The following is a 14,293-nucleotide window of genomic DNA, read 5'->3' as shown; positions in this document are numbered from 1 at the left end:
GCGTGTGGGCTCAAAGAAAAAAGAAGAAATCTCTGTCCGAAAAAACGTGTGGTATGCCACCATTAGAATATACCACCCTGCATCCACCCACTTCTAATGTTGAAATGTTTTTGTTTTCATTCACCCCGTGGGCCGAACAAAAAAAGAACCTAACAGATTCCTCCATTCATATTGATTTGATGTGGATGAAGAAATCGCACACCGAAGAAATATCTGCCAAAAATAAATGTCAAAACATCGGAGCGATCCACCCGCTGACCACCCCAGGCCCCCATGCTTGGGCATATATGTTCTTTAACTGCGTATGATAAATCTCATCCAGCAGCACTACATGCACTGACCTATTCTGAAAGCACACCCTGTTGCTGTCAGAATAAACAGATTGGTGCTGCAGCTGAATTGCATTCCTTCAAAGAAACAACGATTAACAACAAAACACAGCAACAACAGAACATTAATAATAAAATGACAAGTAATTTTTGGCATTTTTCATTTAATTTTTTTAATTTTAACTTTTTTTTTTTTTTGTAACTTTAAACTGTAACCTATCCAGACTGTGAGTGAAAATGCAATGGCCAGTTTCCTGACTAACATCTTGTAAATGTAAATGTGTACCCTATACTAATACTCCACTAGTTTGTGGTAGCAATGGAAGCAGTCCTTGAGGTAGAAAGCAGGTTGGCCATGACAGGAGGGACAAAAAGTCAGTGTCACGTTTAAATCCATGTCTACTACAGACACATCTTGTTGGGGTACCAGGAATGGCATCAGGAAAATGCCTCTCATGCAGCCGGCTCCCTACATCTGGGTTGGGAGTTTGGGCCACAGCACCTTCTGGATACAAAAGGGCCGTGATGATCTCTTCCTGAAATTTTAGGGAGGATCTACTTCGTCCAGTTGCTTTGTAAAGCACAAAAGCATACAGAGCCAATTGAAATAAATATACAGACACTTTTTTTTTTTTTTTTTTTTTTTTGTACCAGCGTTTGGTTTTATGGGAAACCTAATAACGGCTTCATCATCTGGTCATTGAAGTCCACCTCACCCATGTTAAGGTTATAGTTGTAGACACAGAGAGGCTTCTCAACACCAGTTGCCGTGCAAATTTCGCCTGTTGTCTGCATGAATGGTAGACAGGATGAAAACATCCTGATTATCTTTGCGCTTCACCACGAGCATTTCATCATTTTCCAAGCAGGTTTTCTCCCCCTTTCTAAGGCGGGTATTTACAAGCTGTTGAAGGAAGCCCTGGCAATTAGGTTGCACGGTGCCACATAAGCCAATTCCAAGATTGTGCAAATGTCTAAATAGTAGCACTCTTGTATAAAAATTGTCCACATAAGTGGTATCCCTTATAGAACAAGGGTGAGTCCTAAATTATCTTGCCACTGCTCCCCATGTAGTCTGGGCATCCAAGGGGCTCCACATGACTATCTTTACCCTTGTAAATCCACAAATCTCATGTATAGCCTGTTTCCCTCTCACAGAGCTCATACATTTTGACCCCAGATCTGGCATGCTTGCAGGGGAGAAACTGAATGCGCGGCGGCCAGAAAAATTGAGGGACTCTTCAATGCAGATGTTTTGTTGGGGCATATACACATCTGCAAATTTGTGGTTAAGGAGATTTACGAGGGGCCATTTTTTTTTTGTAGCCCTATTATATTCATGATCACCCCGAGGATGACAGCATATTGTCGTTAAAATGCATAAATTACATTATGTTCTCATATCTACGCCTGGCCATGTCTGCAGAGAACATGGGCATATAATGAATCGGGCCTGTGGACCAATATTATGGCAACTGATTCCTTTTAGTAAGGTCCATGTTGAGGGTTAGCCCCAAAAAACCTTTAAATTCTGAAACCGTAATAGGTTTCCATGCAAGTGGTCTGGGATGGTTTGAATTTGGGTTGGTGGCGATAAATTGTTGTGCGTATAAATTGCTTTGGTCCACATATAGATCTTCCGTTAAAAAAAGCTCCAAAAAAAATCAAAGAGTAGCTAGCTAAATTTGAATTCCAGGTTGGACAGTGAATGAGGGAAGTACGGGTACTACAGAATTTGTGGGCTGCCAATTCAGATTTGCAGGAAGGACACTATGGGCTCTACGGGCCTGTGTTTTGAAATCTTGGTGGATGTGGGACACTACTTTTTCTAGCCACCGCACCAGCTTGTACTGTATTATGGGACTCGCCACGTCACCAAGTGATACTGCAGGGCTGGTATGTAACAGACCAGGATGTACTTGGCTGCTGGTGCTTGCCAGTTCATCTAAAGGTAGTGCGGCACTAGTACTGGCACTCCGAATTGCATGAGCATTCTCATATGCAGCAAACACGTCAGCAACCTGGGCATGGGGTTGGGTATGCCTGACCTTAGCAGGGACCTCTACTTCATCGTCTGAGTTATCTGTCAGGCTGCTACTACTGTTCTCTACAGGTTTGTTTTCTGAGCCTCATTCTGTCAGTGAGGTTTCCCTTTCACTCTCATCTGAATTACTCTGAATCCTGTAGGCCTCTTCAACAGTGTGCATTTCTTTGGACATTTTGACCACTAAATGTATAGGTACCTAGTGTGACTCATGGCAAAAAGAGCACCTGGCTGTCGGGGACTGCTTTAACTTCTTCAAAAGTACCTGTTAGTGTTAGCTGCGATCAGGCCTGATCTTGCTAAATCTGCAGTTTTGTGTGTTTGGGAGGGACGCCAACTGATGCGAACGCTATCTGAAGTCGCCTGTGACACTAATACAATGATCAGTAAAAGGAAAAAAAAGTACACTGGTGACAGGGCAGTGAGAGGGTTAACTTGAGGGGCTCTCAGGGGGTTAAATGTGACGTAACTGTGCTTTTACTTTTTCAGTGTGCTGCTTTGACTCTGACTGTGGATCTGCTTTCTTCTCTCTTGGCAACAGAATGTGCTCCAGATAGAGAAGATTGCATCATTTCCTGTGCTTGTAAGCACAAACTGAGCTCTGATTTGGTAAACAGTCATCAGGTCCAGTCCATAATTGGCCTGGGTCTGGTGAGTGATCGGCATCGATGGGCGTGCACCCAAGAACCAGGAACATGTCGAGAGTGTGTGTATGTATATAATTTTGCACAGGGAGTCCGCCATGTAGCAGTTAAACTGCTTTAGGGTGGATTGCAACTTGTTGAGGGTTCAGTCAAGGTTTAACCCTCTGATCATAAACCTCAAAGGCAGTTCCAGCATATAAACTGGCACCTGACCACTATAGCAGCTGGAAGTTTGTTTACATTTTTACTCCCAGTCTCTGGTTTTCTAGTGGATGATCACCTCTGTATGCCTTGCAAGGTGCCATCCACTTGCAGATCTTCTCTGGGTAGCGTGAACCTGAAAGTGTTCTACTCTGAGCCCTTTTGGGGTCAAACGCTAGCCAAGGAAGAAGCTTGCGCGAGCATATTCTGTACTCCTTTTAGCTTCAACAGAGGTGACAATAGAGGTGTAATAGACCCCTTATGTCTAAAAGAGAACCTGTCACCTCCACTATGCTGTCCCAGCCCCAGGCCAGATCTTGCAGCTGTGTGACGCCTTTTGAGAGGACATCATTTCTATCTTCACTGAAAACTACAATCTTAAAGCGGTGTTCCACCCAAAAGGGGAAGTTCCGCTTTAATAATTGGTCCCCCGCTCCCCATTAAGGATTAACACCTTTTGGGGAGCGGGTACCCAAAATTCACAGGTCACCGCTCCCACTTCCGCTGCGATCGCCTAGGCGATTTGAAGCAGACGTTTTCCTCCTACCGTCCCTCCCCGTAGTCTTGTGGGACGTGTCACAGGTCCCAGAAGATGATGGGGCCATTCAGGAACCGCAGCGCTACTCGTGCATGTGCAGTGGGCACCCGGCTGTGAAGCTGCAAGTTGTCACAGCCAGGTTCCCACACTGAAGATGCCGGCGCCTGGAATACAAGATGGCTGGTGAAACGGGCTGCGGCGGGGGCACCGTGGGACAGGTGAGTGGCTGTTTTTTTGAAAGTCAGCAGCTACAGTTTTTGTAGCTGCTGACTTTTATTTATTTTACAAAGTGAGTGGAACTCCACTTTAATATCTGTTTTATCCATAGTTGGCTAAAGTTCTCAAGTTTTTTTTTTTTTTTTTAATATTCCTGTAAAAGATGTAAGTCATACCCCTTCCTGCCTCCTAAAAATTACAATTTACATTGCAGTCTATCAATACAGTCACTGATTATCCCTAAGTATGTTTATTTTTAGTATATTAACCACTTTTCCTCCAGAGGATTTACCCCCCCCCCTTCCTGACCAGGCCATTTTTTGCGATATGGCGCTGAGTTACTTTACCTGACAATTGTTTTGGTGGCGATCAGCGACTTATAGTGGGACTGCGGTGGGCATTCTGACACTGGGTGGGATCTTCCACTGACCTCCCCAGTAACACTAATAGAGTGATCATTGCTAATAAAAAGCACTGACACTGTACTAATGATACTGGGCAGGAAGGGGTTAACATCTGGGATGATCAAAGGGTTAACTGTGTGCTGTGTGTTTTTACATTGTGTGCTTTTTTTTTTTTTTTTTTTTACTTGTGAGACATACTGCTTTGTATCTCTCTGCTGTGCATGACACTTCCCAACACCTCCTGACTTCCGTACCCTGCCAGGGATAAAACTGGTATCCTCTTTTTTTGCAACATCTAATGACGAGTTTCTTTTGTCTGCTGAATTCTCCTAGGACGATTTGAGGATGTACCATTGGGTGGCAAGTCCTTGATGCTCTAATGAAGTTGAATGAATGATGCTGTATGACACCAATATGAAGCAAAGTTCTTTAGCTTTTAGCTTTTTTTTTTTTTTTTCCTATCACAAGTGTTCAGAACTGAAGCCCTGTATGTGATAGTACATAGTATTCATTTTATGGAGGTATTGTGATTCTGTTAGGGGTGCAATGAATGGAGGTTCCTCTCCTGTTGTCCTATTTGGATGACCACAAAAACACTGATAGCAAGTGCATGCTCATCAGCTTACAGAGGAAACCTCTGCAGTGCAGGGATTATTGACACACTATATTGCCAAAAGTATTAGGACACCCCTCCAGGTCATTGAATTCAGGTGTTCCAATCACCTTCATGGCTGCATGTGTGTAAAAGCAGTCTGCATGCCTAGGTGCTTGATTTTATAAACATTTTGGGAAAGAATGGGTCGCTCTCAGCTCAGCTGAATTCAAGCATAGTGCCATAAGATGCCACCTCTGCAATAAATCCATCTGTGAAATTTCCATGCTACTAAATAGTCCACGGTCAACTGTTTGTGGTATTATAACAAAGGTGGAAGCAACTGGGAACAGCAGCAACTAGGCCACGTAAAATGAGCAGGGTCAGCGCATGCTGAAGTGCAGAGTGCGCAGAAGTCACCAACTGTCTGCAGAGTCAATAGCTAAAGACCTCCAAACTTCTTGTGGCCTTTAGATTAGCACAACAGTGCGTAGAGCGCTTCATGGAATGGGTTTCCATTGCCGAGCAGCTGCATCCAAGCCTTACATCACCAAGTGTAATGCAAAGCATTGGATGCAGTGGCGTAAAGCATCTCACTACTGGACTATAGAGCAGTGGAGACTTTGTTCTCTGGAGTGACAAATCACGTTTCTCTATATGGCAATCTGATGGATGTGTCTTGGTTTGGCGGTTGCCAGGAGAACGGTACTTCTATGACTGCATTGTGCCAAATGTAAAGTTTGGTGGAGGGTTGTTGTGGGGTTGTTTTTCAGGGGTTGGGCTTGGCCACCTAGTTCCAGTGAAGGGAAATCTTAACGGGTCAGCATACCAAGACATTTTAGCCAATTTCATGCTCCTAATTTTGTGGGAACAGTTTGGGGATGGCCCATTCCTGTTCCAATACGACTGTGCACCAGTGCACAAAGCAAGGTCCATAAAGACATGGATGAGCGAGTTTGGGGTGCAGGAACTTGAGTGGCCTGCACATAGTCCTGACCTCAACCTGATAGAACACCTTTGGGATGAATTAGAACGGAGACTGCGAGCTAGGCCTTCTCGTTCGACATCAGTGTCGGACCTAACAAATGTGCTTCTGGAAGAATGGTCAAACATTCCCATAGACGCACTCCTTAAACTTGTGGGCAGTCTTCCAGAAGAGTTGAAGCTGTTATACAGTTGCAAGAAAAAGTATGTGAACCCCTTGGGATTACGTGGAATTTTGCATGAATTGGGCATAAAATGTGCTCTGAACGTCATTTAAGTCACAACAATAGAAGAACACAGTTTGCTGAACACAATACTACACAAACATTAGATGTTGCCATGGTTTAATTGCACATAACATGTAAACATTCACAGTGCAGGGAGGAAAAATTATGTGAGGCCCTAGCTTAATGACTTCTCCCAGAGCTAATTGGAGCCAGGAGTGAGCCAACCTTGACTCCAATTAGTGTGATGATATTGGATGTGTTGCTGACAGCTGTCCTGCCCTTAAAAAACACACACCTGTTTTGGGTTTACTGGTTTCAAGAAGCACTGTCTGATGTGAACCAGGCCTCGCAGAAAAGAGCTCTCAGAAGACCTACGGTCAAGAATTGTTGACTTGCATGAAGCTGGAAAGGGTTACAAAAGTATCTCCAAAAGCCTTGATGTTCATGTGTCCACGGTAAGACAGACTGTCTACAAATGGAGAAAGTTTAGCACTGTTGCTACTCTCCCTAGGCGTGGTCGTCCTGTAAAAATGACTGCAAGAGCACAGCGCAGAATGCTGCATGAGGTAAAGAAGAATCCCAGAGTGTCAGCTAAAGACCTACAGAAATCTCTGGCACATGCTAACATTTTTGTTGACACATCTACAATAAGGAAAACATTAAACAAGAATGGAGTACATGGCAGGACACCACGGAGGAAGCCATTGCTGTCCAAAAAGAATATTGTAGCACGTTTGAAGTTTGCAAAAGAGCACCTGGATATTCCACAGCACTACTGGCAAAATATACTGTGGACAGATGAAACCAAGATTGAGTTGTTTAGGAAGAACACACAACACTATGTGTGGAGAAAAAAAGGCACAGCACACCAACATCAAAACCTCATCCCCACTGTAAAACATGGCGGAGGGAGCATCATGGTTTGGGGCTGCTTTGCTGCCTCAGGGCCTGGACGGATTGTTGTCATTGATGGGAAAATGAATTCCAGAGTTTATCAAGACATTTTGCAGGAAAATGTACGACCATCTGTCCACCAACTGAAGCTCCGCAGAGGATGGGTGATGCAACAGGACAATGACCCAAAGCATACAAGTAATTCAACAAAACAATGGCTGCAACAGCACAGAATACGCCTTCTGGAGTGGCCCAGTCAGAGTCCTGACCTCAACCTGATTGAAATGCTGTGGCATGACCTTAAGAGAACGATTCACACCAGACATCCCAAGAATATTGCTACACTGAAACAGTTTTGTGAAGAGGAGTGGTCCAAAATTACTCCAGATCATTGTGCAGGTCTGATCTGTAACTACAGGAAACGTTTGGTTGAGGTTATTGCTGCCAAAGGAGGGTCAACCAGTTATTAAGTCCAAAGGTTCACATACTTTTTCCTCCGTGCACTGTGAATATTTACATGTTATGTGCAATTAAACCATGGCAACATCTAATGATTGTGTAGTATTCAGCAAACTGTGTTCTTCTATTGTTGTGACTTAGATGACGTTCAGAGCACGTTTTATGCCCAATTCATGCAAAACTCCACGTAATCCCAAGGGGTTAACATACTTTTTCTTGCAACTGTAGCTGTAAATGGTAGGATGAACCCTATGGACTAATACTGGGATGCTATTAAAGTTCATGTGGGTGTAAAGACAGGCTTCTCAATACTTTTGGCAATCTAGTGTATAGCAAAGCACAACTGTGAAATACAGATGGGGCCGTGCAGTGAGTTTAATCGGTTGGAGAGATGGAATCACAGCAATATTAAGATTCCCAGAAGACATGGAAGATTTTTGTGATAAACTTGGTCTGCAGAGATTAGTGATACCGGGTTGGGAAGTGGAGGAGGGAGAGTTAAGTACTTTTGGTGAAGGAGAGTGGCAGCTGGTAAGAAGAGGAAACAGAGAGTCAATAGACAAGGGGACATCGGGGAGGAGGGGGGGAAGGTGAGCGATCATGGGTGGAGCCGAACCCCTAGGGAGGGATCCGTGGAGGATCATGATCCAAAGGCAAAGGAGGCCTGGGGGGAGGGAGATGGAGGGGAGGGAGAGAATTGGGGTGGGAGTGGGCATAGAGGTTTTTAAAACTGACATCTTGTATGAAAGGAGAGGTATGGGGAAGGGGAAGAGAAAAGGAAAGGGTAAAATAGGAAGAAGACAAATAAAATATGGAGGTAATACGCTTTGTAACCCATAATGTAAATGGATTAAATTGCCCAGGTAAAAGATTTAGACTATACAGAGAATTACAACATAGAGAGGCCTCAGTCATCTTTTTGCAGGAAACACATCTAGAGTTAAAAAAAAATATCAAGCTAAACTCTAGACAACACCCGACATGGTATTACGCAGACTCCCCAGTTAAGAGAGCTAAAGGTGTAGCTATAGGATTTGCAAGAAACATTAGATTTGAACTGGAAGATAGAAAGACGGACCCGGAAGGGAGGTTTCTGTTCTTGAAAGGTAAACTACAGGACATTGAATGCACGCTTGTAAACATATATTGCCCGAATAGGAAGCCAGAGATGTTTTTGAAAGGGGTAATGAGAAGATTGATGGACTTTGGAAAGGGATATCTAATAGTGGCGGGAGACTTTAATATATGTATGGATCCACAAATAGATACAACATCTAGAGCACAAAGAGGGGAAAATAGGTCCATGGGATTATTGAAAACGGTGATGAAAGAATGCCAATTGGTGGATAGCTGGAGAATTGTTAATATGAGAGATAGAGATTATACTTTTTTCTCTAGTGTACATAGGACATACTCTAGATTGGACTATATTTTGGTGGACCATCGACTTGTTGAGGATCTGGTTAAAGTAAAAATAGAAGCAATAATTTTCTCGGACCAAGCACCCGTAGTATTCGATTTAAGATGGGGAGGGACGGTGTCAGGAGGCCTATCATGGAAGTTGAATGAGACACTCCTCATGGATCCAGATATTGACCGGAAGATCAAGGTAGAAATAGAGAGGTTCTTTGAGGAAAATGAAACGGGGAATGTATCACTAGCTACAGTGTGGGAGGCACATAAAGCATATGTAAGAGGAATCCTAATAGCAATTGGGGCAAGGAAAAAAAGGGAAAGACGAGAGAAGATCAGTGGGCTTTTGAAGGAAATAGCTGAGATGGAACTCCTACATAAAAATAACATAAGAAAAGATATAGAGCAAAGAGTGATAAAAAAGAGGGAAGAACTAGAGAAGGTAATGGAGGAAGAAAAAATGAGAACCTTTTAATAAGATCAATGGTGAAAGATATAGATGGGGAGACAGATCAGGAAAATATCTGATGAGAGCCCTGAGGAAAAAGAATAGGAACTATATAGATAAAATAAAAAACTCCAAGGGAGAGTTAGTCCACTCAACCAGAGACATTGCAAAGGTATTTAAAGATTACTACAGTAAATTATATAATATTGCCCCCAAGGATGACATAAATAAAGATAAAATGATAAATATTGAAAAAAGAAGGGATTATTTAAGAAATGCAGGATTACCAAAATTAAGTGAAGAACTATTAAACTCCTTAGAATCTGAAATCACACAGGAAGAACTAAACATAGCATTAAAAAGCTTTAAGACGGGGAAAAGCCCAGGCCCAGACGGGTATACTGTGAGATATTATAGAAAATATGGTGATTTACTGATACCCAAGCTCAAGAGATATATGGAGGCGTTGGGGGGAGAGATGGAGATAAGACAGGAATCCCTTCTGGCACAGGTGGTCTTAATACATAAGGAAGGTAAAGACATCACCCACTGTTCAAGTTATAGACCGATATCACTATTGAACGTAGATACGAAGCTGTATGCAAAAGTATTGGCGAATAGGTTAAGAGATCTGATGCCGGATTGGATACATGGAGATCAGGTGGGCTTTGTTAGAGGAAGGGAGGGTCGAGATAACGGGTTGAGATCCCTGATGCTTATACAGAAAAGTAAAACGGGAAAAAAAAAACAGTAGTGCTGCTCTCGATAGATGCGGAGAAGGCGTTCGACAGGGTTAACTGGAGCTTTATGTTAGATACACTGGAGATCCTGGGATTGGGTAGTAGGATGAGAAAGTGGATTGGAAAGTTGTATAAAGGACCGGCTGCGATGGTAATGGTAAACGGAGAGAGATCAGAGACCTTTTCTATGTCAAATGGAACCAGACAGGGATGCCCACTTTCCCCACTGCTGTTTGTTTTATCATTGGAACCCCTGTTATCAACAATTAGGAAGAATATAGATATAAGGGGAATAAAAGCCTTCGCGGATGATTTATTATTCTATGTTGGAAACCCTAGAATAACACTTCCTAACTTAATGAAATCACTGAATGAATATGGGGAAATGTCAAATCTAAAAATTAACCCGAGCAAAACAGAGATATTAAATATAAATCTTCCAAAGCGTGAAAAAGAAAACATACAGAGAGAATTTCCCTTTATATGGAAAGATAGAGAAATAAAGTATCTGGGAGTAAAACTCACTCCCTCACAGAAAAATCTTTATAAAGCTAATTATATCCCAATGTTAAACGAAATTAGAGAGGAATTGAGGAAAATGGGTAGTGGAAATCCTTCCTGGCTGGGTCGTATTAACCTGATAAAAATGGTAATTCTCCCGAAAATACTGTATAAATTTCAGATGATTCCTATTAATCTTCCAGAGGTGTATTTTAGGATAATTAAGCGAATGGTAACTAAATATATATGGAAAAATAAAAAACCTAGGATATCATATGAAGTGCTAAGCAGAAATAAAGAAAAGGGGGGGCTGGGAGTACCGGACTTTAAAAGATACCACAGGGCAGTCATTTTAGCAAGAATTTTTGACTGGATATATAATCAAAGCGTAAACATTGGGTCACAATTGAAAATACACTTAGTAGAAAGGAGTTGGGTAGGAGTGTATGGGTGCCACCACAGTTTAGAGAATTAGAGGAGAACACGAGTATATACACGAGCATTGTAATAAGGGAGTGGGATAAAATGCACAAACAGAGGAAATGGGATTATAATTCACTATTAATGTCACTAAGAAATTCAGAGTTTTTCCCCCCAGGTAAAGAGGAAATTTCAGGTAGATGGATTATGAAGGAAGACGCTCAGTTAAGAGATGTAATGGAGGGGGTAAACTTAAGAACACTGGAGGATTTGAAAAGGGAAGAGGGAAGAATTTTCACTAGGATAGATATATGGAGATATAATCAACTGAAACAATTTGTGGAGAAATTGACGAACCCCCTTAGAACTAGGAAAGAGTGGAATGAATTTGAGAAATACTTAGAAGACCGAGGTGATGGGAAACACAGCACTGCTAAAGCATATAAAGCTCTCACGGATTTAGATAGTAAGTTCAAATTAAAGTACATAGAAAAATGGGAAAAGGATTTAGGAGTGGAGTGGGAAGAGCACACACAGAGGAAAATATATAGAATGGTACACGAAAATATTAGTATGCGTGAGGTGGAAATGAATTTTAAATGTCTGACAAGGTGGTATATTACGCCGGTGATAGAACACAAGTTGAGTGAGGAGAACCAACCCTGGTGTTGGCGAGGGTGTGGAGGGCTGGGCACGATATATCACATATGGTGGGAATGTTCAAAAATACAAGTATATTGGGAAAAAATTAGAAATCAAATCACGATTATCACTGGAATAGAGATAGGACTGGACCCTGAAACCTGTCTTTTTCATAACTCAATATTACCTGGAAATAAATATAAAGAACTGGGTATAATGTGTTACTTAAACGCAGCAAAAAGTCTGATTCCTAGGTTTTGGCGTAGGGTTGAGGTACCGAGGGAAGAGGATTGGATGAATAGAGTGGACCAGATTGCTAGAATGGAAAAACTTTATTATATGCAGGAAGATAGGATGGTGACATATCATATGAAATGGGGGAAATGGGAGGAGTTCAAAGTAAAGGTAAAGGAAGGTACTGAGTGAGTAAGTAAACATAAAGAAAAGGGAAAGAGAGGATAAGAAGAAAGGAAGAGAAAAGAGGAAAGGCCAAGGAAAAGGAGAAAATATAGCAATTAGCCTGTCTTTCTTTCTTCTTCTTTTCCAAGCCTCGGTATCCAGAGGATGTGAGATACAAGTCGATCAGATAGATGTCAGGGGTATATTGAAGCAGGGTGGGAGGGTGGAAAGGATGGGGGTTAGGGGGAGAAAATGATATGAAATTAGTGTTTTATGAGATTTTGTAATGTTATATTTTTACATTATGGAAATGTGTATTGTTTTATTTGAAAAATAAATATTTAAATTAAAAAAAAAAAAAAAAAAAAAAAAAAAAAAAAAGCAAAGCACAACTCTTCTCAACAGGTTTTGAAATTCACATACACACACACCACAGTAGTTACACAGCTAAACACATCACCACAGCCTGTGTACCTGTCAATTACGAAAACCTGTTTTCCTGCCCACACCCTTGATCTGCTCAAGTAGCCCCCTTTTAGCAAGGTATGCTTTTATATAGGATTCTTTTGGGGTCTGCACGAGTAAAGCAGATATGTTGAAGGTACTGTATGTTGTAATACTGATTTTTCTTTCTTTGTAGTAGGGGTGCTTTAAATACGTTTTTTAACTTTTATACTTTGTTTTAAAATTGTTTAGGCACATTTCATAATTTGAGGGATCATACAAATAACCCAAATAGTGTTTTTATTTTTTTAATCTATTCTTTTAACTAAAAAGGAATCTTCTCTGGCAGCAATTTGATTGCTATCCAAGTTGCAATAGAACATATTTTTGCAGTCATTTCATAGCATCATATTTCTTGGTTACTGCATAAAATATACTTTTCTCTTACAGTCTGTCGCAGCAAGTTTAATAATGCTTCCTTTGCCTTAAATTAAACAATGGAAAAAAATAACATTACTTCTCGGAAGATGCACTATTTGCGAAGAAAGGTATTCCACAAATTTATCCTTGTTTTAACTGCATCCTTGCATGTCATGTGAAAGCGCATGTGTATTTGAGTTGTGCACTGTGCTGTGTTGGTAAAACGTAAAAAAAAAAAAAACCTATTGCTTTCTAATTATTTTTTGTTTTCATTTTACAGCAGAGCAAACATGCAGTGGACACAGAAGAAACTAGGTTATCTCCTCAAAAAGTGGCGGTGAGGGACAAGTATTGCCAGACTGATCATCATCACCATGGCTACTGTAATCAAGGTACCCTTTTAACTTGTGCATTTATTTTATTTATTTCATTTATTTGTAATCCGGTTCTAACTTCAGCTTGTTCATTTTAAGCTTTGACAAAAAAACCTGGAAGCTGATTGGTTTTTATGCAGAATTGCACCAGATTTTGCACCATGTAGTTTTAGTAAATAACCTGCAATATGTCTGCCAAAAGGAGATTGTGTAGTGTAATATAGGTCCTCTGTTTTTGTGAGCAAAGCATTGCTATAAAAGCAAAGATAACTGCAGATTGCAGTTATCTGCGTAGAAAAGAATGCTTTAGTCTAGGTTTACACCTAAACGTTTTCTGCAGTGTTTTGCAGAAACACACTACAATCCATTTAACATGATTTCCTATGGGACACGTTCACATCTCTGTGTTTTTTGGAAAGGGTCAGGGACTTTTTTTAAATGCAAAAAGTTGTGTTTTTTTTATTCTATAGACTTCAATGCAGACACTGCAGAAAAGCATGTAGTGTTTTTTTTATGCGTTTTTGCCATATTTTTGATACGTTTTTAATTTGTCTAGCAACAAGGGGGGAAAAAGTGTAAACATATGTGCAGAAAACGCACTTCAGAAGCGGCTCAAACGCAAACTGCATAGGTGTGAACTTCGCCTTAAAGTGGTTGTAAACCCTTACTTATACCCAGTGAAGTGACTGGCCTCAGATGACACAGAGATAAAGCAAATCCTCCTACACAGGTTGTACCTGTTTACCTAAGCCATCTTTCCCATGCATCCATCCGAAGTTCAGAATTTACACAGGATCTCTCAGCTCTGAAAAGCAGGGGGTGGAGTGCTGAAGCTACATCAGTTGGGAGAACTCCAAAAGCTGGTTGGAGGAAAGTGATGCCCACTCTTCACGCAGTACACAGGAACAGATCTGAGGCTGTTAATCACAGACTGTGCCCTTCCCTGTCACCATTTTTCTT

The 14,293-nt window shown here is 41.3% G+C and overlaps 1 protein-coding gene across 2 annotated transcripts in view; it reads left to right on the top strand.

The window, feature by feature from the left end:
* ZNF800 (zinc finger protein 800) overlaps positions 1-14,293 on the top strand; it is a 146,126-nt gene that overhangs the window by 32,865 nt on the left and 98,968 nt on the right. Inside the window, exons 2-3 of one of the 2 annotated variants that reach the window (XM_089684468.1) lie at positions 12,990-13,087; positions 13,240-13,351. In XM_089684468.1, coding sequence (XP_089540594.1) covers positions 13,037-13,087; positions 13,240-13,351 — 163 coding nt within the window. In that variant the 5' untranslated portion in view covers positions 12,990-13,036. The remainder of the gene's footprint in view (positions 1-12,989; positions 13,088-13,239; positions 13,352-14,293) is intronic. The other variant, XM_089684478.1, reaches the window with a different exon arrangement.

The sequence above is a fragment of the Staurois parvus genome, unplaced genomic scaffold, assembly GCF_062004578.1.
Source record: "Staurois parvus isolate SC_StPar_1 unplaced genomic scaffold, SC_StPar_1.0 ptg000019l, whole genome shotgun sequence".
In the NCBI taxonomy this organism is placed as follows: Eukaryota; Metazoa; Chordata; class Amphibia; order Anura; family Ranidae; genus Staurois; species Staurois parvus.
The sequence above is the reverse complement of the archived record's forward strand: the minus strand, read 5'-3'. Positions and strand labels throughout refer to the sequence as shown.